At 37.3% G+C, this 26,889-nt stretch overlaps 2 protein-coding genes across 4 annotated transcripts in view; both read right to left on the minus strand.

Moving 5' to 3' along the window:
• Window positions 1-242: 242 nt before the first annotated feature.
• On the minus strand, window positions 243-9,464 carry GCG (glucagon). 2 transcript variants are annotated; one of them, XM_065880841.1, is made up of 6 exons: window positions 9,383-9,464; window positions 6,279-6,379; window positions 4,649-4,810; window positions 2,856-2,993; window positions 1,345-1,488; window positions 243-735 (listed from the first exon to the last, which is right to left on the minus strand). In XM_065880841.1, the coding sequence occupies exons 2-6, from the start codon at window positions 6,368-6,370 to the stop codon at window positions 729-731; spliced, it is 543 nt and encodes a 180-aa protein (XP_065736913.1). In that variant the 5' UTR covers window positions 6,371-6,379; window positions 9,383-9,464; the 3' UTR covers window positions 243-728. The 2 variants fall into 2 exon arrangements, with proteins under 2 accessions (XP_065736913.1, XP_065736914.1); XM_065880842.1 differs by lacking the exons at window positions 243-735; window positions 9,383-9,464 and having other exon boundaries at window positions 1,341-1,488; window positions 6,279-6,370.
• A 15,976-nt stretch (window positions 9,465-25,440) lies between these two features.
• Window positions 25,441-26,889, minus strand: part of FAP (fibroblast activation protein alpha) — a 72,934-nt gene continuing 71,485 nt past the window's right edge. For both annotated transcript variants that reach the window (XM_065881227.1, XM_065881228.1), the window contains one exon: window positions 25,441-25,842. In XM_065881227.1, coding sequence (XP_065737299.1) covers window positions 25,741-25,842 — 102 coding nt within the window. In that variant the 3' untranslated portion in view covers window positions 25,441-25,740. The remainder of the gene's footprint in view (window positions 25,843-26,889) is intronic.

Below are 26,889 nucleotides of genomic sequence, written 5' to 3' on the forward strand. Positions count from 1 at the left end.
TTCAGAAGAGATTTGTTTTGTGGGTCTAATATTTCCTGAGGACCTCATTTTTCAAGAAATCAACACTTTAATGTAAAATACCTTGATTTTTCAATGTTGGCCAAAAATGTTAAAGCACTGTGTAACAACTTAAAACATGAAACCACGGCTGGGCATCAGATTTGGCTTATGGGCTACCAGCTTAGGAAGCAGGGGTATTTGGAAGGAGTAGGAGCACAAAGAAGAGAGAAAACAGACCGTGGTGAAGAAGCTTGAAATTTTTATTCAGCCTATCTTTTATATATTGAAAGCTGAGCATTTTTATGACAAAAGTTTTGAGAAGAAAGTTCACTTTCAGTTTCACAACTGTGGCTACCAGTCCTTCCCTTATCCTATTATTATAACGCAGATATGTTGTGATTGGAGTCATTTATATATACAAACTATATCATAGAACAACAATTTCATTGCTAAGTGTAAGCAGGTTAGGGTACTTCATCCAAAATAAGAAAAAAATAAGAGAATTCTGCATTTTTTTTATTTTAAAGCTGACATTTTAGCACTATTTTGACAATGGTTTATTTACTCATGATCTTTTGGTTACACAATATTAAAAGGAAATTTATTTATTGGCATGCAAAGCAATATGGCTTTAGAATACACCTCTTAAATTTACAGAACTTAAAATGTCAAACATCCCACATGGCTGGCAGGTGATATTGTGAAGATGAACTTGACTAATGACACACTTACTTCCTGGAGATTTAAAAAAAAGAGAAAATGACTTAACACAGTATAATACACAGATGATATAGTTAACTTATCCAGGAAATATTTCAATGATTTATTTTGATCAAAGTTATTTATGTCTTTTCATCTTATATATCCCTTTGTCTTTTGGAGTTTTCAAATATTTACATTTGAAGATGGCTTACCCTAAAGTGTCCCTATCAAGAAATATAAAATGTATGAGTAATTATAAAAAAGGCAATTACAACCTACCAAGATAAGTGGTTAATTTTGGCATGTAAATTTTTACTGCTATGCTTATTACATTAAGTAGTTAATACCATATATACTGGCATTTTACTTTGTGCTAAAATTTCAACATACACAGCAATTTGCAATGTGTTCCGAATGCCTTGTCCCTTATTGACACTCAGGAAATGTGTTTGGAATAAATGAGTGAACGGATAAAATTGTAATGACAGAAAACAAATATAATAATGTACTCTTGAATGATTCATAATTTTGATTATATATCAAGAGAGTAAAGACTCTCTCCCCACATAGGAACAACCTGTAGCAGTATGATAATATTTATGAAAGTGTTGATGGTTTTCAGAATAAACTAAAATAAATCACCTGTCAGTAACTTTTGTCTGAAGCAACCAGTTTATAAAGTCTCGAGTGGCAAGATTATCGAGAACTGTGTTCATCTCATCAGAGAAAGAGCCATCGGCGTGTCTGCGGCGGAGTTCTTCAACAATGGTGACTTCTTCTGGGAAACTGAGAGAAAGAGAGGTAAAATCAGTACTTGGTTAAACGTTTCAAATAAATGCTTATTGGTTGCCTATCACTGGTAACATGTGTAAGCATCGCTGAGAAAACCATATGCTTCTATTTACAGAGGGCCTATCACGAAAAGCCTCATAGAAACTTGCATATCAGAAAGGAAATTAGGTAGAATAGCGCAGAGCTGGGACCTGAAACTAAGGCCTTTTCCATATTCCAGCTGCTTCAAAGATTTTAGTGTATTGCCAACACAGAAGTTATTATTGAGACTATTAATTTGTTTATAATTCATAAAAATATATTCTAGCCTATAAAACTAGTGATTATCAAAACAGCCTTGCCAAGTGCAGTATTAAGGGATTAAACCTTAGTCTATATCAGATTTTCTCTTTGATTGATTTATTTAGCAGAATTTTTGGTATGCCTTTAAAACACTATAAAACAGCATCAAGTGTAAGTGACTATTTTCCCACTGAGTTTGTAAATTTGATTGTGTGACTATTTTCCCATTGATTTTGTAAATTTGATTGTTAATGTTTTAAAAATCAGCAACAATACTAGTTCCTTTTTGCCTCAAGAGCTCTTTAAAGTCTCACTAAAAATAAAAATAGAGTGGAACATGAATTTCCTGCTTCTCATAATTCAAATGTCAATCAAAATGGTCACAAGAAAACAGGATGGTTCAGGGGTCTGATTGGTTGTGGTAAGATCCAAGAAAGTACCTAAAGTTCTTGGGCGTATTTTCAGCTGTGATAATTTAATGGTTATCTTTATGACAGTCCCTAAAAAATGGGCACATTGTTAAATATATGGATGTTGCCACATATCTGTATTTTGAATGTCATTTCATTAAACGTCTTAAGTTTAATTCCTTTCAGTCTTTATCACATTTTTACCTCAATACTTACTAACACATTACTTACTAACACATAAATTATGTAAATATTTAAAGTGAAACTAAGTTTTCTGCATTATTTCTTCTTTTCCTTTATCCCTAGTTTTCCTGGACAGTCCTAGTTTAAGCTTATTTTCCTGGTGTAGTTATCAAAAGCACTCTGTTTATTCTCAGAAGTGTCCTGGATTGACAAATTAATACCCTAATTATAATGCAACTATAATGGGGGATAAAAAGTAACCTGTTTGACTCTATTAATACTTGCTAACAGAGATAAAACTGATGAGACTTTTGTAAATTGTCTCCCTCCAAGAGGAGTTATTTCTTTACTCTGTCAGACTATACTAATGGCTTCTGTAATGCAGATCCATATATAGATAACTGTATTCTAAGTTTTTCACATCAAGCAAAAAAAAAAAAAAAGAAGAAGAAAAAAGAAAAGTTGAATAAGAATGCACAGACTTACTCTCGCCTTCCTCGGCCTTTCACCAGCCAAGCAATGAATTCCTTGGCAGCTTGGCCTTCCAGATAAGAACTTACATCACTGGTAAAGGTTCCTTCAGCATGTCTCTCAAATTCATCATGACGTTTGGCAATGTTATTCCTGAAAGAAATGTGAAAGTTAAATTGAAGATCTGTCTCTTTAGAAATATGATTCTCACCTATAAGCAAGCAGTGGCAGCTTTGGGTTCGGGATTCTGTGTGGTTTTGAGAGATGAGGGTGGGTAGAGGACTTGTCTGGAAGCTACATTAATTATCTGGAGTGAAGGTTGATGGGGGGCTAATAAAAATTATGGGGAGCTAAGCTCCCTCACTCCACCTAGTGACCCATTTTCACCTGCCCTGCTTATCTGTGCCGTTGACTATTAAAGCAGCATTTTCTTCCGTCTCAATGTATGGGGGCTGTCCACTGCGCTATGCTACCTGCAAACAAAGCAGCAGCTTGTCATTAGTACGTATGGGGTCAGAGTTAGTTAACTGAATCAAGGGAAAGCAAAGGAGCGTCTCAAAATGTCTTCAAAAGACCACATGGTATTGGATTAAAGGAAATGTGTGATGGGCTAGCAGTGAGGAAAGCTAAGAAGATGACCCCGTATCACCCTTAAATGTGTACAGAGTGCTCTGTGGAGGTGGTTGACCAGATAGATGGTCAGTTGCTCCATCATATATTAGCCCTGGAAGGTTTCATCTTAAACACAACAGAAACTGCCTGGGAGCTAGGATTGTTTTACATTAGTTTACCAAGTCGTGGCATTCTCTTTCTAGAAATGAACATAGTTGTTTGCATTTTTTCAAATATGTGATTTCTCCCATTTCACCAATGGCTTCATTTGTAATCCTTAACGAGGACTTCTCGCAGTGTCTTCTCTGACCATGACTATCATCTTTCCTGTACTCTCCAGTTTAAGGATTTTTGGTCAACAGCTCTTTTTTATTCTTCCTGCTGGCTCGTCTCACTCTGTCCCCCTTCTCCATTCTATCCAGACAAATTTATTCCCTTTTTCTGATTTTTAGATTCCTTCAGCTACTTTGTGTGTATAACTCCCTTCCCCTTGTGGGTCACCCTCCAAAGTAACTGTGAAATTCCACCATCCCTGTGAAACTCTTGCAGGTGATTTCGTCCAGTAGCCTGGATGCAGAAAAAACAAAAACAAAAACAAAAAAACCCTGAAACTGTCAAAGGAAATCCAGCATTAAAATGTATGCCTTGTGATAGGCTTGTGTTCTTATATACCTTCTTCTCTCTTTATGCTGTGCAGCTAGGCTGTAATTTTAAATGTGTATCTTGGATTGTATTCTACAAGAAAAAGACTGCATCTGTTTCCATTCCTTACCGTGACTAACTTGGCTAGAGGATACTTTGTGATCATAGTCATGAGTTTGAATCCTACAAAGGAATGTTGAATTTGCTCTTATCTTTTGGTCAGGATTAGATTGCTAATCTTGCAGGTCCACAAAAGTCAGCTTTCAATTTTAAAGGAAAATGGGCATGAAGTGAATATTGCTAAGACCACAGTTGGGAAAATTTAAATTCTATGTCCCATTGGAGGGTGGGTAAGAGTTTTGGTGGGATGAGGGGTGGGACATTCAGAGGCACATTATGAAGGATAGCATCACCAACCTTGAAAATCATCAAAATTGAAAGAGCTTCTGGGCACTATTTGATACGCACGATAACTTAAGAAAGTCAGGAGGAATTTTAGACATTTTTAAGTAATACATTTGTGTGCAAATTTCTGATCAGGTTCAGACTCTTACTTATTCCTCTTGGTGTTCATCAACCACTGCACAAAATCCTGGGCGCGCCTGGAGTCCAGATACTTGCTGTAGTCACTGGTGAACGTGCCCTGTGAGTGGCGCTTGTCTTCATTCATCTGATCTGGATCATTGAGCGGGTCGGTCTGGGGAGCTGGGAATGATCTGTGAAGAAGAGTGACTGGTGCAATTAAATCTCTCCTCAAGAGTAGATTCACTTGAGAAGCAGCTTCTCTACAAAATACAGAACCACATGAAGTTGGAAGGCAGGTTCCTTGAGTATTTCAGTTGGCAGTTCAGAAAGACCTTAATTTGCCATGGGAATCCCATGGTTTTACCAGAGTTGAATATACTCCGATTTGGAATTCTAGCAACTGATTTTTCAACTGGCTTCTTTTTTCTGAAATAGGATTAAATAAATCTTTTTTTAACAATTTCATCTACTCGTAATTATGTTAATAATGCCAGAAGAGAGCAACGCCTTGAATATTTTAAAAGAGTGAAGAATACCAAACCGATTTTTGGGGGGCAGCAGATTTATGTTCCGAATTCTGTTTCGCATATATTAATATTAAAAAGTAGCTCCGTTACCTGGCTATGTGGTAGCTAATGGTGAAGGAAAGACAATTAAAAATTCGAAGAAAGGCAAGAAAAAGCCCACTTGCTAATTTGAAACTGTGTAGTGGATAATCCACATGCCAGTAATCAACAGTTGGTTGGCACAGCTATGTGGGGAAATATTCAATATGATTAAAACTCAAAAATAGAAATGAGATACTATTTTTACCTATCAAATTAGCAAGGATTAAATACCGAGGAGGATATTATGAGAGGAGTATTTCTATAATGCTGGTGGGAGTGTGCATGTGTATGACTTTTCTGAAAAGCAAGTTGGCAAGATAAAATATTTAACCTCATTCAGATCCGTTGACATGATTATTTTACTAGAAATAAATACTAGAAATAAATCCTCAGGAAATAGTAAGAAATGTAGGGAGAAATGTTATTTGCAGCATTCTTTGTGGGAAAATTTGAAGAACCCTTACATATTCAATAGAGCAGGAGTAGCTAAATAAATATTGTATATTTATGAGGTGGAATAGTATGTAGCCATTAAATACCATACACTTAATAGATATTTGTCATGATATAATAAAAATAAGCTAACAACACAATGCTAAGAGACAGAACATAATACAAAGCTGTAACTGATCGGGATATATTTATATACAGTACATGCATATTTTTATAATGAGCACGTATGACTTTTACAATTAGTAAGAAAGAGTGTTATTTTTTAGAAAAGAGGAAAAGAGGAAAAGTTGGTGTGAATGATTAAAATGACCTACTCTGCAGTGTGAGTAATGAATGAACGGGGAGTATTAGCTGAAGATTTCAAAGAGCTATAATTTCCCATGTAACATATTTTTCAACATTGCCCACCCCTTCCGTTATGAAACGACATACTCTGATCTGTACTCTAGAAAAGCCTTTATCACAATGATACTTTACACATTTGAAAATTGTGCAGAGTATTTACTCCAAATTACTGAGACTTATTTACTAATCACAGTTATCTCAGGCTGTATTCTAACCATAGTGCTATATTAGTTCAAGTCTAACGATTTAATACCTGGATTTCTCCTCTGTGTCCTGAAGGGAACGTTGCCAGCTGCCTTGGACCAGCATTACAAGTAATCCAGCCACAAAGTAAATGCTTTTCATTTTTGCTGCCTGTTGGAACACAGAGTCAAGGGAAAGATAGAGACCCTCAACCATATTTAAACCAGTCAGACTAAATTAGTTCAATTTTGACCAAGTAAATATTATAAATAGAACAAAAAGCTAGTCATCAATTTTATTCTGATTATATTTTGAGTAATTTCAAATATTAGATTATATTTTTCCTGCAGTTCTTTTTTATTTTTTTTTTGGTGGCTAAAAAGAATACAAAAGATGTGTAGCACTATGAAGATTTTTCATTAGTGTAGGACACTTCTGTTAATGATTAGAAGGCTCATTTCCAGAATTGAAATTAAAAATGTCCACGATAAACATTGAAAATACCCACTGTAGATGATATGCTACATATGGTTAGCCTGAATGGCGCCTTATCCGTAATGCCACCCTCTTCACTATCAGTCTGGCTTTCAATTAATAGTCCTTCACTTCCAAGCATTTACATTATACTGCATTTCAACCATCTTAAAGCAGCCTCAGGCTACAACTTGGCATACCAGCTGTCGGTTCAGATGTATTATTCATTTATATTTTAAATAGTGTAACTTGGTCTAGACTTTGTAATTATAAAGCGGCCAACAGATTTGAGGTATTTTAGGGTGCTTTGACCTGTTCTAAATTAAAGGAAAAAAAAATCATTTTAAAGACAAGCAATTTGCAACAAGAACTAATGCTTCTGGCAACTTGAACAATCACAACTAAGAAACTAAGAGATCACTGTCATAAAGAAAATTAATGCTTGCTTCTGAAGTCTTGGAAGTCCCCTGGTTGTTTTATAATTGGACTGAGTCCAGGACGTGTCATTCACTGCTAGTGACACCCTAGACCAGGTTGTAGAATACCTCACATCACAAGCAGATGCCTCATGAAGCCATGGGATGCCAAGGACATCGTGATGCAGTTTGGATGGGTGGGGTGGGACCAACATGAATGTGGCCAGAATGTCCCCACAGGACAAGCACCCCTATTTTCTGAATGAAAACCTCAAGTCCAGTGTTTGTCATGAACTTCCCTCTGCTACTTTCAACCGATCGTGTTTACTTTGAGAAGTGGGGATTTCAATCCAAGTTTGATCGTGCTTATCCATAAAATATTTGAATGAGTATTTTTAGCAAATGGCATTTGGTTTGAAATAAGTATTTTATAAATATTATCATTTTAAACTATCAGTCTTTTCTTTAACATCTTAGCCACACTTACTATCGGTCTTTGGCACTAAAACATGGAGACTGTAATACCGGCGTGATATTTTTTTTCCTTTGAAATATTAACTCTTTTTAGATTAAGAGGTCAGTTAGACAAAGCCACACAATAGGCATTACATATTCATCCTTCTTCATTCATCAACATTCAATTACTAATATGGCATTTTGCTGTGCTTCAATTTATCTGGTTGGCAAACTTTGGAAACCTTGCCAAATATATAGGCAGGAGCTTCTGATTATAATTTTTAATGATAAATTTATGCTTTCAGAAACTTAAAAATTAAAGCAAGCATTTCTCTTTAGGATTACGTCATTGTTGGAAAGTCAATTGAGAACTGTAATTCCTTCCACACAATGTCCCTAACGGTTTTACAGTATCTTCTATGACGTCCTCTGGAGGCAGATACGGAGCAGCTGGTGTTCTGCCCCTGAGAGAGCTGGTAGAAGAAACAACCATACAGAAGAGAATGTTCGAAGTCCTCTCCAGGCAGCAGAATGAGCTCTACTGAAAGAAGTAACTGATTTTTAAAATTGTATTTATTCATTGTGTAAAAGTCAACAAAACTGTGAAAAATTTAAGAATAAGGTTGTTTGAATACCACGACTTGAGAAAGCAAATATTTGCATTATTTTGGTATCAAAATCTTATTCAATAAGAGAAGACTTTCCAATTACTTCCCACCCCTGCTTTAGTCAGCCCTACAGAAAGAATCTGCAGTTTTACAAGAACCTTACATTTCCACTCAAATTTAAAAGGAGATATGGTACCAATAGTATTTCCTGAATAGAAAGTCTTTTAGAAAGATTAATCTTTGACCTAGACAAGGTGACATACAGTATATCCCTAAATATATTGATGCTTTAGGCCAAATGCTTTTAAAACTGGCTAGATCATTTCCTCTCGCAGGTGTTAATTAGTATGTGTGGAAAAGAAACCATACCACGTAATCATTTACCCATTGAGGATCTTCATAAAAGTGTTCTTTATCCTTAAGAGCTTAAGGAGGTACTTTAGGACATCTGATTTTTTTTTCTAATGGTATTTACTATAATTTCGTTTTGACATGTAAACATTTTAGATATTTTATTTATTACTATTGGTCCTCAATACATAGTAAGTAATTATTAATCTATGCTTTTACTCAGCTCCATCCACAGAATTCCCAGTAATCGATGATATTTGTTCTCTGCACAAAATATGCTATGTCTTATTTACAAAGAGCTGATTTCATGGACTTTGATTTTTTGATAGCCTTATCAGCCTTATTTGAATGATGATGTTGATTCTGCGCTTTTGGAAAACCATACGTTTTCATTGGTAAGGAGCCATTGCTGTTATAACCTCTCTAATGGACACGTTTCTGCTGAATTTAAAAGGCTCCTTCTGTTCACAATAGTATACACATTTATCAAATCCGAAGAAAAATATTTGTTTTTCAAAATGTTACCACTTATTTTTAAAATGCAGTTCTCATAACAGTTAAATCTTGTAGTAAGTGCATTGATTTGAATCTTTGTTTTTCTTTCTATTTTGTATCTTTGCACTTTGTTTTTCTTTCATTTTGTATCTTTGCATTGAATTATTTCTTCAACTCCCTTTGCGGCTACAATATGTTGAAGTTTATGTAAATGCATTTTATATCACTTTTTCATCTCAACTCTGCCCTGTGTATTATAGTAATAAAGTATAAGATGAAAAAACAGCACTATAATTCATAATACTTTGCCCCCTTATGAAAACTGTACCCCAAACAGGATTTTCAGTCTTACAATCTGTCAGTATTAATCTTACCTTCTGACACCAGGAGGTGGAACAGAGCAGGTAGAGAGAAAGAGAGCCCTCTTTTTGGGACTCTGGTGTGCAGTGTCCTGAGCTCTGTAGTTCTGCACCAAAGCGCACTGCTTTTATATCCTCTCCAGTGTTGTTTAGCCTCACAGATATTACGCTGACAATATAAATTTTTCATCTGTGAATAATGGGTTTTTGTTACAAACAATTTCACTCGCTCACTCACTTGGCTCATCTGCATTCTACGTTTATATTGGGTGGGAAGTCAGAGACCAGGAAACTTTTTATTTACTCTTGTCTTTTTTTTTTTGCTGAGAATGATGGAGAGGGCAGCTTGGAGATTCACCTTTCACTCTTGGTCAGGCATGAAAATCACTTAAGTACTCTAAAGTGAATTTTTATGCTGCAGACAAAAGAACGTGAAATTACATAGTCCGTGGCCAACCCACTTTGAGCATAGCCTTATTCGAGGGTCTGATAAGCCCCTCTTTGCTATTTAGTTACGATTAATTTATCTTAGTATAATAATCTATCCATCCTTTCATCTACCCAAATAATAAATCACTCACTCAAAACATACTTATTAAGAATCTTCTCATCTGCACTATACAAAATTAATTTGTATTAATTACTGTATTTCTTACTGTATTATTTGGGTGGGGAAGTTTAAAGAATATCAGTTAAGACCTAAGGTGTCCTGTTGTTAAAAATGGGATTCAGGAAGAAAGGGTAAAGCAAAGTGAGGATTAAACACCCAAGATAGGTGATGCTAATAAGACAGGGTCTAGTGTTTCTTTTTCCTTCTAATGGATATTTAAAGGCTAACTCTGCTGATAAGAGAGTTGGACACTAATTTACAAAAGAATGAGTTACTGTGTATACTGTCATATTTACTGAGCTTTTTGACCTGCCACTTAGGACTTCAGTGACCTATGGGATTTAGCAGATATGAGTCTGGTCACCTGAGAGAAAGAGAAAAAAGGGAAATGATCTGGACAGACAGCATGAGGACAGTGTTGGTGTAATTAGATTTTAGTTTGGCTGCTATAAACAAGCTGTGTGGCCTCAGTCAAGTCACATACTCTCTTTATGCCTCAGCTTCCTGTTTGGAAATGAGAGTGTTAGTTAAATGACTCTTCTAAAATAAAAATTTGTTTTCATTTGACCAAATCATTGCAACATGTGTTAACTAGATTCCAATATTCTAATGTAATCGACTGCATGGTGAAACTGGTACAGAAGTAAATAAATCATTGAGATAACTGTAGAAACATTCCCAATGAATTTAAATTGTTCACTTTGTGGATTGGACCCACTGTTGGATGTAGAGCTATTTAAAGGCCATAGAGATCAGTTCTCTGTGAAGCTGGGGGAACTCAGGAAGAAGTGTTTGTGCTGGTGATTACTGATGGTATATCATTAATGTTAGCCTTGCTAATCAAAGTGTGGTCCAAGGACCAACACCACTTGGGAGTTTGCCAGAAATGCAGACTCTCAGGCCCAAGCCCAGACTTAGTAAGTAATTTGCATTTTACCAAGAGTCCCAGGCAATTCATATGCATATTAAAGTTTGAGAAGCACAACTGTGTAAAGTACATATCTCATTTTCCTCAGCTTCTCCCGGTGCTTGCTCGTGTTTCGACCTGAGGATGGCTTTCACCAGCAGAGGGGGTGACAGAGCAGAGAACTGTGGCACACCTCAGGGCTGTCTGGATTAACACTTAACACATGCTGTAATGATTTGAGAGTGTGGATAAGTTTACTATATGATCAAATTGTTCCTCCCTCTGGCCTCAATCCTCGTGAGTATATTGGATATATTTTTATTAAATTGTTTGGCATTCAGTTCTATTTTTTTCCCTTTGCCTATTTGAGTAGATGTTTCTTCCTCTCTTTCTCTGCCTCTGTCAGTCTGTCTGTCTCTCTTTCCTTTGCAGATGCTACTTGTTTGTGGGAGCAGCCTGAAGAAGGGGGCTCTGCAATGACGTATATAAGGGCATTAACATGGCACCTGGCATCTCAGTAAATGCCCTCTCCCAATATATTACGAAAAAACTTCTTTTTTTCCCTCCACTCCACTTGCTTTCTATTATTTCAGAAGTGACTATCTCGAGATTTTTCAGGAAATTTCCTCTAGCGTCATCTCCAGCCCAACAACACTGATTCTTGGGGGTCCCCAATACCATTAATGATAAGCGTTCTGAGAGTGCAGAAACACTAAGAGTGCCACTGAATAAGGCACTGCTCTCCTCCCTTGGAAGGGGAAATCAGGCTCCCTAACAGACATTGTATCATCAGAAATCAAGACAAACAACAAGTGCAACTTGGACTAGTGGATCTTCTTGCAATGACTGTCCCAATGTCAACATCCACTTGGCCTTCAGTTCCCATCATCACAGTTATTCAGTTATTTAGACGCGAGGCAGGGAAAGTGGTGGCCCTGCATTTATATAACTAGGGAAGAGATATGGGAACATATGTATATGTATAGCTGATTCACTTTGTTATAAAGCAGAAACTAACACACCATTGTAAAGCAATTATACTCCAATAAAGATGTAAAAAAAAAAAAAAAAAAAGCTTGTCTGGGAGCAGGGAAGTTCTGGGAGAAGTCATCTAGAGTTCTCCCATCAAGCTGTGTAGTGACACCTGAGGTATGGCCACGTGATAAATATGATATGCCTTCCTGAAAGGTCAATTTGACTTGATAAGGGTAATTTAAAACATGACTATTATATGGAGTGGAGTGCAGAAACGTACATCACATTTTAAGGTAAAATAAGTTCCTCCTCAAAGTTCTCTTACTTTCTTTACAGGGCCGCATGGTTGGCTTAATGTTCTACTCTCACCATCTTGAAATTCTTAATAATTTTTGAACAAGAACTCCACATTTCTGTTTTTTACTTGGCCGCACAAATTAAGTAGCAGATTCAGCTTAGGACCTCACCGCACAAAATCATAGGGCGCCGGGGTTTTGCACGTTTATTTTCCTCAGCTGTTCAGGAAACTTGAGTTGAAATGCTTGAGAATGGCAAAGATCCAGGTTCACAGTGCACTCTGGGAGCAAGACTATGGTTGAGGGGAACGCTCATGCATTGCTGATGGGATTACAACATGTCACATCACGCTTGGGGCACAATTTGGCAACATTAACAAAATTACAAATACCTATCATCCTTGGCCTAGTAAGGCTAAAGCACCATTCTGGACATGTATCCCATCTATATTCCTACATATATATGTAATGATGTAGGTAAAAGTTTCTTCATTGCAGCCTATGTATAGTAGTAACAAGTTGGAACCAATCCAAGGGGCCATGGATAGAGCAATTTTTATAAAAAGAATGAGGAACCTATTTATTCACCAATATGGAAAGTCTCTAAGATATGTTGTTAGGTGAAAATAAGAAGGTATATTATGGATATATAGTAGGTTACCTTTTGTGTTAGAAGAGGGAAGGGGACAAATGTATGTTTATTTACTCATCACTGTGTTTAAAAAAATTGGAAGAATGCACAAGAGATTAATAAAAGTGCATACGTAGGAGGCAGTGTGGAGCAGTGGGCTAGACAGGAACAGAGTACACAGAATACTTCTTAATATATATTTGTTATGCCGTCTGGAATTTTTTACCATTTTATTTAATTATTCAAAATGCTTAAAAATGCAATTTAAAAAGGGATGAAAGTTTAAGCTTTAAAGCTAACTGTACAGCTACACTTTGACCTAGTAATTCCACTTCTAGGTGTTTTACCCAAAAGAAATGAAAACGTATATCCACGAAAAGACATGTATAAAAATATTCACAACAGCTAAAAACTGGGAAGAATCAAACTATCCATCAACAAAAGAAAAAATAGACAAATTATGGTATGGAATTCATATAATGGAATCCTACTGAACAATAACAGATATTGGCAGCAATATGGATGAATTTCACAGATATGATGCTGAGTGAAAGAAGGTGGACACAAAAAACTGCATACAGGGGCTTCCCTGGTGGCGCAGTGCTTGAGAGTCCACCTGCCGATACAGGGGACACGGGTTCCTGCCCCAGTCCGGCAGGATCCCACATGCCGCGGAGCGGCTGGGCCCATGAGCCATGGCCGCTGAGCCTGTGCATCCGGAGCCTGTGCTCCGCAACGGGAGAGGCCACAACAGTGAGAGGTCCACGTACTGCAAAACAAACAAACAAACAAACAAAAAACTGCATACAGTATGAATCCATTCACAGAAGTTGCAGAAGCAAAACTAAGATTAAATAAAACCCAGAACTGTGGTTGTCTCTTGGAAGAGGAGGATAGTCTGGGGGTAACTTTCTGGGGCGATGGAAATATTCCATATCGTGAAAGGGGTGTTTTACCAAGGCATGTCCAGTTGTCAAAATAGTGCAGCTAAGATTTGTGATTTCAATTTATGTAAATTTTAACTAAAAGAAAAAATAGTAAAATTAAAAGTGGTATGGAGAAGCATGGCAGAATATTGATAATCGTTGAAATTGACTGATGGGTTATTACAATGAGGTTTTATTATGTGATTCTACTTACTTTAGACACGTTTGAAATTTTCCAAACTAAAAAGTTAAATTAAAGCTATAATAAAATTAATGTGTGGGTGGGCCATTAGCACCAATTAATCAGTTACTCTGGAAGCTAAAGAGTTTGACCCTTCAGTTACCAAGGATGAGCTAGGTAAGGTAAATGAAGTTCAGAGACACATGGGGGCAACAAAGCTTGGAGGTAAATTGGTAGCACAGGGCCAGGCCTGGGTAATGGAAAAACAACTTCAAGAAGGCAGGGTATGAGAACCACCATTCAGAGGTAGTCGAATAGTGATCACAGCTCCTTCTCCATCATTTTCAAGGTCTGTCCCTAGGGTACGCCTCCGCCCTCACGTAAGACTTAATAGTGACCACTAACACTTTCCCGATGAGTTTGAGGTCCATTTTGGTTTCTTAGAGGTAATCCTCTCAATATGCATGCTATTCCTCTTCTCCATAACAAGGATCTTCTGAAAATAACCCACGAGCCTGCAAAAGATCACCCCTCCCCACCCCAAAAAAATTGTCTATAGCATGTGAGAGAAAAGTTTACATTAACTCAGGTTTTTTTTTTTTTTAACTTGGAAGAAAAAAATAGCGAGTGATTTAACGAAACCCTTTGAAACTGTAAAAATCGAGTACATAAAACGTAATGATCAGATGCCTTTCACATCTCCTGAGTGTCTTGATGAACGCAGGGGTCCAGAGGCAATAAAAGAAGAACTTCCAAGGCGAGTTCTGAGTTTGCCAGAGGATGTGAGATAGATTTTTACTGAGAGATATTTAAGAAACAGGTCATGACCCTTTCATCTGGAATGATTCCAAAGAAGCCTGCTGGGTGAGGGGAAATTCCGTAATAAGATCAACGGACAGTTTTCCCACCCTGAGGCTCTGAGACCCTGTAGACAGCACAGCTCACAAGTCTGAGGAGGGGACCGTACGGCATCATGGCTTTGCATATGTTGATTTTATCTCTTGCTAGATCCCTGGTATAATGAGATGTTTAAAATTGTTCTAAGTTTCAGTTGTTATTTTTATTCATAAAGGGAACAAGAAAGAGAAAGAAAACAAAATCACATTGATACAAAATAATCGTATCTCATAATTTATAATCAGAATATATATTTATATGTATAAATACATATATATCATTGAATACATGTGTTATGCTTCTATTTTTCGCATATTGTGACTATAAAAAACAAACCATATGTCATTACATTTATCCAACCTCTTGCTCATCTGGAAAGACTTTTTTTCCCTCAAGCTTCTAAGAGTCTTTAATGTGAACCAATTAAAACATTGCAATTTCTCAAAGACTTCTGTAAAAAGAAGTAACCTCAGCCATTAGAATATTTAAAATTTGAAATCTGTATCCTAAAAAATGTTGAAAATGCAAAATGGAGTTATGAACACTTTTTTTATTCATGATGTCTTATAATCAGGCTTGCCCTCTGCCTGAAGCTTGATCAGGGCTGGTGCTGCCACATCATATTTTATCAGATGTATTGCAAAGATATGCCCACTTTTTTGGTGATATTGAAATGATATAATCATAGACTGAAGGCTAATTTATAAAGCCCTCTAGGCTATTATCATATTTTTAAGTAGAATTTTATCTAATTTAAAACAATCCATTGGTTGACTATTTTATTCTTCAAACATAGAGAATTAATTTCTACAATTTCATTTTGTAATAAATTACCCCAAATAATTTAGCTCTGAACTCAGAAACAGTTCTATGGCCTCAGTAGCGAGTTCTAATCCTGACTCCTTCGGACTGAAAAGTAAATTGTTTCTTTGTTGGAATGCTGTCAGAGGAAGTAAAGACTGATTTTTCACTTCCATTTTAATAGAAATCTTTTTATCCTCATAGAGCACACCAGAGTATTAACTGTGAGCCCTGTCTAATGCAGAAGAAAGGTAGATTCACCATTTCTTTCTCATAAATCTAGTGCATGGTCAGCATCCCCCTCCTCCATAAACACTGATCAGCGAACTCTAGAAGTCAAAGTCTGGATATTAGACCTTTTGCTCCACCGCTTCCTCTCAACACTAGGCATAATGCATAGCAAAAAGCAACTCACTGAATATCTTAAATGTGGCTTTGATTTATTAAGCAGCAATTTACATCTAATGTTCTTCTGGACAGTTGTCCTACATAAATGTATCATTTAGGACAGTTGACATTAATGAAAACCATCAAGTATAAATTATAATTTCAGGGCAACGTTTGACTTAGCACATGGATGAAAGCGTAAAGCCATTCATTTCAGGGGTAGCACGTTATACCAGCCACTTGATTAGGTGATTGCTTTTTTACATTTTCACCTGTGATTCATATATTGGCTTAGTTATAGGCAACCAATGTAGAAAATATTTGAGGAGCAAGTACTCTAAGATAATTGAGATAGCTACCATTTATTAATGTCTACTAAAAGCAAAACTCTCTGAATATATTATTGTTTCATCCTCATAATACACAGTGAGTTAAATATTTTTTCCTCCATTTTACAAATAACAAAGCAAGGGCTTAGAACAGGTAACCAAGTTGCTTAAAGCTGCATCTGGATCTGAATCCAGATCCTACTACCTTTCTAGAGGAAGGCTCTACAAAGCAGTGGTGGGAATCCCAGCAGAATCTCCTAACCTCCTCAGAATCTGCCTTGACTTCTGTCTGAATCCGTGCGCAGCCACCAGATGGCTAAGATAGCAAGAGGACTAAAAAATAAACAATTGGCAATTCCAGGTATTTTATAGTTTAGCTTTTAAAAGTGTATGATTTTTGGTTTATTCACAATGTTGTATAACCATCACCACTGTCTTACTTCCAGAACCTTTTCATTACTCTCAAAAGAAACCCTGTACCATTAGCAGTTATTCCCCACTGCCCCTTTCACAGCTCTTGACAACCACTGAAGTACTTTCTCTCTGTATATTTGCCTATTCTGTGCTCATATCATATAAATGGAATTGCTCAATACATGCATGTAACTTCTTTTACTTAGCATAATATTTTCAAAGTTCATCAATGTTGTAGCATGAATCAATACATCATTGCATTTTATGATTGCATAATATTCCATTATATGTATACATAACATTTTTGTTTAACTATTCATCAATTGATGAACACTTGGTTTGTTTCCACTTTTGAGCTACTGTGAATAATGCTGCTCTAAATAATTGTCCGGACTATGCTTTTAATTCCCTTAGGTAAAATAGAATTCTAGAAGAATTTTAAAGAAGAATTCTAGAAGTAGAATTGATGGGTTATGTTTAACTTATCAAGAGACTGCCAGAGTGCTTTCTAAAGTGACTGTGGAGATTCCATTTTTGAAGAATCAGATCCATGAGTTTTGGAGATGTCACCCAATTGACTTTTCACCCTTTCCAACAGCTACAGATTTCACTTTCTGATGAAGAAGCTGGAACATTGAAAGAACATAGGATTGAGAACAGAGTAAGGGAATGAGACAGGTCTTGGCAGAGAGTTTGTTCTTATAGTTTTCTCTAGATTGATGTGAAAACAGAATGCAAGGAGCAAAGAAGGAGGCAGCCTGAGGTTGGGTATTGGAAAGAGTCATTTTGGAAGAACTGCTATACTGAGTGCGGTTGAGCAGGAAGTTGGAAGAACAGAATTTAAGAGGCAAACAAGCGAATATCTGGTATTTGAAAAGTCTGTTATGAATGCTCATGAGGTGTCAGGTATGACTCAGGGGGTGAATTCTATGGGTTTTCTCTCGTCCACATCCAGAGGTGTGATGGTGTGAACGACACCTGGTTAAATAAGTATAACAAATTTAAATTTTTTCTTTAATTGAGAATAAAAATATTCCTTTTATTGGCAATGAGGATGGATCAAAATAAATATTTATAAAGCACCCAAGAGCCTAATTTCCTAAAATATACCTTTCTTTTAGATTAAAAACTTGAGTCTAGGGCTTCCCTGGTGGCGCAGTGGTTGAGAGTCCGCCTGCCGATGCAGGGGACACGGGTTCGTGGCCCAGTCTGGGAAGATCCCACATGCCGCAGAGCAGTGGGGCCCGTGGGCCATGGCTGCTGAGCCTGCGCGTCTGGAGCCTGTGCTCCGCAACAGTGAGAGGCCCACATACCGCAAAAAAAAAAAAAAAACTTGAGTCTACTGATTCTAGAAGGGTGTCATAATTATCATAGATTATTTATGCCAAAAATATTTACAAATAGAGTTTTTAAAACTAGATTTTTAAAAAAATTATTAAGATTAAATTCACATAACAAAACCAAACTGTTTAAAGTGAACAATTCAGTGGTATTTAGTACATTCACAATGTTGTGTGACCACCAACTCCATCTAGTACCAAAACATTTCAATCACTGCAAAAGAAAATATGCCTTCTCCATTAAGCAGTTTCTTCTCATCCTCAGGAAACTACCAATCTGTATTCTGTCTTGTGGAATTACTTATTCTGGATATTTCAAATAAATGGAATCATACAGTAGCCTTTTGTGTCTGGGCTTCTTTCACTTAGCTTGTTTTCGAGCATCTGTCACATTGTAGCATCTATCAGTACTTCTTTTTATGGCTGGATAATATTCTTTATGTGTATATACCACAATTTGTTCATCCATTCACCCACTGATGGGCGTTTGTGCTGTTTGCACCCTTTTGACTATTGTGAATCAGTGCTGCTATGGACATGTATGCCTATACATGTATTTGTTTGAGAACCTGTTTTCAGTTCTTTTAGGTTACAACTAGAAGTGAATTGCTGGGATGTATAGTAATTCTATGTTTAAATTTTAGAAGAGCTACTAAACTGTTTTCCACAGCAGCTGAACCATTTTACATTCCTGCCAGCAGTATATGAGGCCTCCAATTTATCCATATCTTTGTCAATACTTTTCTTTTCTTTCCTTTTCTTTTCCTTTCTTTTCTTTTCTTTTCTTTTCAATAACCATCTTTGTAGGTGTAAAGTGGTACTTCATTGTGGTTTTGATCTACAATTTCTCTGATGACTAAGGATGTTGAACATCTTTTCATGTGCTTGTTGGTCATTTGTATAACTTCTTTGGAAAAATGTTTATTCATGTTCTTTACCCACTTTTTAATTGTGTTGTTGAATTGTAAGATACACAAGGCCACACTTAGCTGTATCAGTTGGATCCTGGAAAGTTCAATTCACCCATTTTGAATGGTCACCTAGAAAAATATGATCTTAACTGTACAACTTTTGGAAGATATATTTCACTGGTTTATTTTTGATAACTCCAAGTTTACAATCTGAATTTAAAAAAACCAACCAATCAAACGTTCAGGGTTTGAACTTATGATCTATCTGATCAGGAGATAGAAACAGTGTTAAGCATGAGTATCCTTGTTTTACAAGGTGAAAGAAACCGCTAGTACTTGAAATATATTAAGTGAAATATATTTTTTAAAATGCTTTAAAAAAAATGAAAGATGCTAAAATAATCAATAGCATTCCAGAGACTTATCTGACTTTTTTCAGTCTCAACATACTGTGCTAAACTTACCCAGTCCACGAAGTCATCTAGGGGCAGTGAGAATCAGGGGTAGGTCTGTGCAGTAGGCTGGTTTCTATTTCCTAACCCAAATTATTTTTTGTTCCAAAGACCAACTTCTTTTTTTTTTTTTTAAGGTACATTCTCAGAGATTACTTCTTTTTTTACTACTTTTTTAAAAATAAATTTATTTATTTATTTTTGGCTGCGTTGAGTCTTCATTGCTGTGCATGGGCTTTCTCTAGTTGCAGGGAGCGGGGGCTACTCTTTGTTGTGGTGCGTGGGCTTCTCATTGCGGTGGTTTCTGTTGTTACGGAGCACAGGCTCTAGGCACATGGGCTTCAGCAGTTGTGGTTCGCAGGCTCTAGAGTGCAGGCTCAGTAGTTGTGGCGCACAGGCTTAGTTGCTCCTCGGCATGTGGGATCTTCCCAGACCAGGGCTTGAACCCGTATCCCCCACATTGGCAGGTGGATTCTTAACCACTGTGCCACCAGAGAAGTCCCAAAGACCAACCTCTTAGACCTCTGGCTAAGATTCATGTCCTCCCTAACCCCATTCTCCTGACTGTGGATCACCTGCTGCTCAAGGATTTTCTTCTTTCTCTTCGCTTTGAAGGGGAAAAGGCAAGTTTCTATTACATACTCATTTCCAGAAAGGGTGAGATCTGTTTCCACTGTGAGATCACACATAAGGATTCTAGTTTCATAGGCCTTCCTATTGGCAAAATGTGGGAACACATTCAGCAAATGTTTATCAAGTTCCTTCTACCTTATTCCAAAGTCTATCAAGGCCCTGGGTGAAGAGAGGTGAAAAGACAGATAGGGTCACTCCTTATAGAGAGCTTATATTTGAGTGGGAGAACTAAGTACCAAGCACATATCTAAATAAACATGCTTTATAGTGCTATCAAGTTATAAGCTGGTTATAAGTGCTGTTAAGCAAACAAAATTAGATATTGTGGCTGGAAGTCTCTGCCTGTGGAAGAAGCAACAGTAAATCCAGTGACCATTAAAGCTAGAGAAGTTCTCTCTAAAGTGCTGACACATGGGCTGAGACCTCGATGGGCAAGGACACAGCCAAATGAAAATGTGAGAAATCCACATTCGAGGCCCTGAAACAGAAATAAGCTCGGTCTGCACAAAAAACCAGGAAGGAGACCAGTGGGGCTGGAGTTTGGAGGGCAGCAGGTGGAGATAGAGCCAGAGCAGAAGGACCCGTGTGGTGCTTTGTAGGTTGTTTTGTGAAGCTGGGTGAGGGAACTGTCCGTGTCCTTCAAGCACACATTTCCTTGGTGGTCTGTCTTCCCTCAGGGTGTTTCCACTACTACTTTCAAATATTGACAATATTACTATTGTCAAATGATTCATTCAGGGTCGATGAGTTTCCTCATCGTACAGGTTCTTCTTAAAAGGCCACATTGTTTCAGAAAAAGACAGAGATTCATTTTTAAGTGATGGATGATTCTCATACTTCTACTAAACTCACTGATATGGGAAAGAAATGATTGGCTTCAGATTAAACTATTAATTTCTTGAGAATTAATTTACTGAAAATGCCAATTAAAAAGTTGGTTTACTTTATGTATCTAGGCAGACCCCTGCAAAATACTTACTATATGCCAGACACTATGAGCTCTATGAATAACAACTAATTTCAACCTCCAAATCATGCTATGGGATAGGAACTATTATTAGTCCCCATTTCACATATAAGAAAACCGAAGCAGAAAGAATGTATGAACACTCACCAAAATTACACAGCTAGTACGTCGCTGAGCTGGGATTGGAACCACGTAGTCTAACTTTAGCATCTGTGCCCTTACCTGTTACAGTCCACTGCCTTTAAAATAAGTTATAATGAACATATTACATTTAAAAGAATTGGCACGTGAGCTGTCTTGTATTTCATTTGAAAGGGAGGCATTTGCAATATTGCAAAGTATTGCTTTAATCTTCTAAAGAAAATGAGAGAGCAGCGTTGTCTCCTGTCGGTATATAAAAGTACTTGCATATAGTAAAGCATCATCTCTTACAGCTGGAAATTTAGCCAAGTGTCAGTGTGTTACAAACAAATTTTATGACCTACCTAAAATTTTCTATTATGTCCACGAATATCTGAAAGGATGTTTCAATAACAAACGGAATCATGAGTGAATGAATAGTAGCTTTTTAGCGAATAAATAACATTTATATCCTTTTAAATGATTTGTTAAGACATTTATTTCAAAAATTCACTTTCTGTAACAATGAGAAAAATTCCTACCCCCAATAAATCATGGCTAGCAAAGATGCTCCTGGCTTTGCTTGTCAATGACCAGTAATTATGAAAGTAGGAACATGAGCTGTCAAACCACGGCAGCATGACCTCGGCTTGATTACCCCTCCCTCTTATGAATGTGATATGGACTCTGTATAACCACAGAGCAAAGGCTGTACCGCTGCACCAACGAATATGTGTTAAATCATGTATTGTCAAAGCCACTTTTAAAGTGAGTACAGTAAGTAATGGGGTATTAACTAGAGGCCAATAGAATGAAATCATACTGCTCTAGCTTGCCAACGACATACCTGTGTGTCAAAAAGAAGTGCCTGTGACCAGCATGCTAATATGGCATGCCAATAATCTGAGCAGGTGGTCAGTAGAGACTTTTGCTAGGAGCCAGATCTTATTCCCCATGAATAGCTTGGTAAGGTCCAGGCACTCATTTCTCCCTGAATTAGAAATTATTTCACTTCAGATTGCTAGGGTACCTGTTCATAAAGCCAAGGAAGTGTTTTTAGCAGTTCTTTCACAAGCAGAGAATGACTTACTGTGTTCAGAATTTAAAAATCTGTTTTATTAGATAAACTCAAAATATCTACTTTACTGGATACATCTAAAATATCTGTTAGGTGCCGTCTTTCTTCTTTACAAACAGGATAATTGAAAATGTTGTTTTGGTGGAATCTTCTCAGAAGACCACAAAATCACCGTTTAAATTAGCCCTACTTCATTTCACATTTGCTTATTTTACTGTTGTTTCCCGGAACTGTATTTTTTTTTACAATTAGAACATCTGAATTTTAATTACATTACCATCAAGAAGCTCATTAAAGTCACTTAATTGGCAACATTTCAAAAAAAAACCTTAGCTGAGTTTAATATATTTTAAAGAGTTACTGTCAAAGTATAATTTCACCATTACAAACAGCTTGGCAACAACATTTGCATAAAGATCTGTCAGTTTCTGAAAAATGCTTAAATGTTGGGAAAATCAGATTCGTTAAGTTGCCTTTACTGAAACAGTCTAGAAATGGAGAACCTGTCACATACATTCATCTTTGTAACCCCTGCAGTACCCAGAATACTTCCATGCACAGTATAGGTTCTCAAAAAATGTTTCTTGAAGGAAATAAATCATACATTTTATACTTTGGAGAAGATTTTTTAAAAATTTAAACCTCAATCAAAATTCCTTCATTTGTATTAAATTTAACAAGATACCCATTTTTTTGCTGTTTTTTTCTCATTCACTCTGACAAATATTTGATGATCATTTAGAATTTTGAAACCTTTAAAAATAGCTCTAAGGCCAGCATTGCAGGGTTGACATTTGAGGTTATTTTGAAATGGCATCATTTCTTATGGTTTTCCTCTTACACCTACTAGAATCTCACCCCCAGAGTACTGATGTCATTTGAACTTGCATTGTAGTTACTCACATTCATATCTCATCTTTACAAGCCTTAAGCTCTGCCCACAGATATGCATACTGTTTAACATACATGTCATCTGCGGGGGAGAGTCACCTATAGTACCTGAGTCAGTGGCTTGCAATTGCATTTGTTGAATGAATGCATGAAAATCCCTAGTTTGCGATATGTGAAGGATGATTCTACCCTGCAGCATGAATTAGGATGCTGGGACAACCTCCTCCCCAAATCACATATGAAAGAATAAAATGTGGCAAACAATAGTTATTATTATAATTCACTTCCTACAAATGGAAAAGGTAAGACGTTTAATCATCCCTTTTAATTTCGTATTTTCTACTAAAATCTTTGTACTTTATGTACCTCTTATTTTCCAAGCCAAAAGAAAAATCTAGTAAAGCTGTACAAAATGTGAACGTTAAAAAAAAAAATTAAAAAACAACCCTGCCACTCTAGTTGCTGCACTGCTCTGCACTGTGTCCTCAAAGCCTTGTGAGGTATACAGACAGCCTCAATAAATGGTTGTTGAATGGATGAATAAGTACATAAACACACACTGATAGTCCCGAGGCACGCCTGAGGGGTCAGGGGAGGCTGCATCAACGGTGATGTAGAAAACCCGAGTCTTCTATGAAGACAGAGTCGTTCAATCATTCACTGGTTGGCGAGCTTCTACCATATGCTATGTTCCAAGATATGGTCTGTGAAGATTCCTCTAGGATAGCACCATCGAATAGCACTTTCTGTGATGATGAAAATGTTCTACATAGAATATCTACAATGTTATTTTACAGACCATGGAGAATCCCTGGAGGTTTCTACTTGGGAAAATGACGCAGTTAGATCTGTCTTGTAGAAGTTGCCTCTGTGGCAGTGGGAGCCAAGGCCTGAGGCTGCAAACCACTTCTTGCACATTGATATTAAACACCAGGTTTGCATATTCCACAAAGGCGGAAGATAAGCTGGGGTAACAAGACTTCCTTATTATACAAATAATAATTACAAAATTGCCCTGCTGTCTCCCTTAACAGAGTGTTAGGAAAGGGCTGTTGGCTCGTCTCCCCTTCCTAGTTGGAGAGAGCGAATGGGGAGAAAATTATGCAGAAATCTCTTGGGCTTGCTTCACAGGCTGCTCCATGTGGAACAGAAAAGGAGAGTAGTAGCTTCCCTCTGACCCTGAGGGCATCAGCAGTTGTATAGATGTGCAGAGGAGGGGCTGTGGCCAGTCCTGAATCTGTGAGGGTGTTGCCCGGGCTCCCTGACCTCCACGAAGTACCCTTCCTGACAGGTGAGGTGGGTGGGACTCTGTGGCCTGAATGGGAGCATGATTTCAGAAAGTCATAGGAGAAAGAATGCTGGACTGAGAAAGGTCTGAAAACTCTAGAAGAGTCTGTGGTGTATGACCTTTGAGGTCCCTGCCTGCTGTAAGTTTCCATGCCTGGACTGGTTCTTCTAGTTATACAGCATGACAGAAGGTGTGAGGGTCTTCTACCTGACACTGGGAAGAATCAAACCAAGGATGGGGAAAAATCATCCAGGGCAACTGAACGCTGGGAACCACGTCAATGGAAAGTCCTCTCGGCAGCGGCTTCATGATACTTTCAGCATTCATTTAAGACATCTTCTGGTGACCTGTTGTGGATCTTTTTAATTCCATGGCCATCACAGAGATGGCGTACTGCCTGTGTTTCTAATTGACGGGGACAGTTGTTGACAGAGCATTGCCTTTGGGATTGCTGGCATTATGGCTCTTTTTTTTTTTTCTTTTCCAAAATAAACCCTGTAACATAGAACTAAAACCCCAGAATAAGCTCCAGATGTAACATTTTCCTTCTCCAGCTGTTGAAGTCCATTTTATCTGATTTTTTGTTTTATTTAGTTTGGTGTGGCTTAGCAATCAGAAAACAGTTAACCATTACTCATTCTAAAAAGGGATCCAAAATAGGAACATTTCCAAATTTGAAGCATTTCTTAAAAGGAGCCTGGATCCAAAATTCTGACTTTATCTTTATCAAATGCTTTTGGCAATGTTGAAGACATCTTCTGGGAGAAATTTAATAAACATTTCTTGGAGGGACAGTACAGAGTGCAAACGTCAGGGTGCCTCTGCAAAATGCATTGCCAACCTGGTTTCTGAACAATGCTTTTGCATACTCTGAGCTGTGTGTTCCAGCATTTGGAGCTCTAATTACAAAAATCCAAAACTGCTTCTAGATTCTTCTCCTTCATGACCACCCTAATATTATTCAAGCACTTGCCTAACATAAGCATCTCTTTCTCTGATAGAAACGGGAACCTGAAATTAATGCACACTGAGAAAATCATAGCATTTTAACTTCTGACTTTATTCTTTTTCCCCTCAAACGAACAGGTGATAAAACACTGTCTGTGCCCAAAGCAAAAGGTATGGCCTCCTTTTCTCTTCTTTCACAGAGTGCCAGAAAATGTAAACAATATTTAGGTTGAACTTCTGAGTCCTCTGAATTTTCTGTCAGCCTTCAGAACAACATTCGTTTGTTTGTTTACACCAACATTTAACAGCATAAAGAGTAAAACAACCAAACAGTCTGAGGCATTTATAGGAAGTGTTCAGATTGTGATACAGTCCTGTATCTGCATCGTTTTTACTCTGACAAAGAAAAACATTGCTTTAGGAAGTGGGTCATGTGGGTGTATAAGTGCTTCGTGGACAGGCCGGATATGCCATGGTTCTGGTCTGAGTACCACTGAAACACAAAGGGAAGAAACCTGTTTTATTCCTGCAGACACACAATGCATCCAGCTTTGGCTTTTTGTTCTCTCAGGACCTGATAATTTTTCTAATATTATGGCTGGAATTCTACCTAAGAACACTTGCATAAATAAAATAGGTTACAGGCAAACATTTAGAACAGGAAGATTTAAAGCCTTTTTATTAACCTTCACTACTGCTTCATATTTTTCAAACTTCTATTTTGAGATCTCGGTGGCTGAACTTCCACGGCGGCCAGCATCCTGGGTTCCAGAGCTGGGGCGTTAGGTCAGTTACTTTGCTTCTCTGGAGCTTGGTTTCCTCATTCGAAAAATGAGGGGGTTGGATTTGATTTTCTCTAAGGCTCTTTCTAGCTCAAAAATTCCATGAATCTAATTCCTATCTGTTGCAGAAAATTCACAATACATGTAACTGTAAACACCCTCCATAGGAGTTAAAAATAGTATCATTAAAAAAAAAAACAGGGAGATGGTATTACAAATTTAAACTTTATTGCTGGAGAGTTGCCAGTAAGATTATTGCTTTCACTGAATAAAGGTGGCTAGTGGTTATTGATGTAATGCTGTATACTTATGAGTTGAATTTACTTTGGGAGTCACGATTTCAAAAATGGGTGAATGGGGTAAAAAAAAAGATCAGAAAAATCTCACCTCACCCTCTTTAAATTATTTTAAGAGACCAAATTTCCAAAAGATGGAGGTTTCCTTTTCTAGGTGCTTGGGCAACATAAGCAAGTGAGGGAGAATTTACGTTCCCTGAAGAGGGGAAACAATAGCCACCAGGGATTGTGTCCCTTGCTTTGGCTTTTGTCTTATTTTCCTCTCTGTTTCCATTTCCCATTCTTCGTGCAACTGGATTTCACAGCTAGCTCATTTATTCATTTACTCAGTAAAAGTATGACCTTCTGTGATGGGCCAGCCCCACGCCAGGCACTGAGAACACAGAGCTGGAAGGATTCTCTAACTCTGTGGAACCATCTGATTTCAGGGAGCCTCTGAGGTCTCATAACATTCTGCGATTG

Source organism: Phocoena phocoena, chromosome 7, assembly GCF_963924675.1.
Source record: "Phocoena phocoena chromosome 7, mPhoPho1.1, whole genome shotgun sequence".
Classification (NCBI taxonomy): Eukaryota; Metazoa; Chordata; class Mammalia; order Artiodactyla; family Phocoenidae; genus Phocoena; species Phocoena phocoena.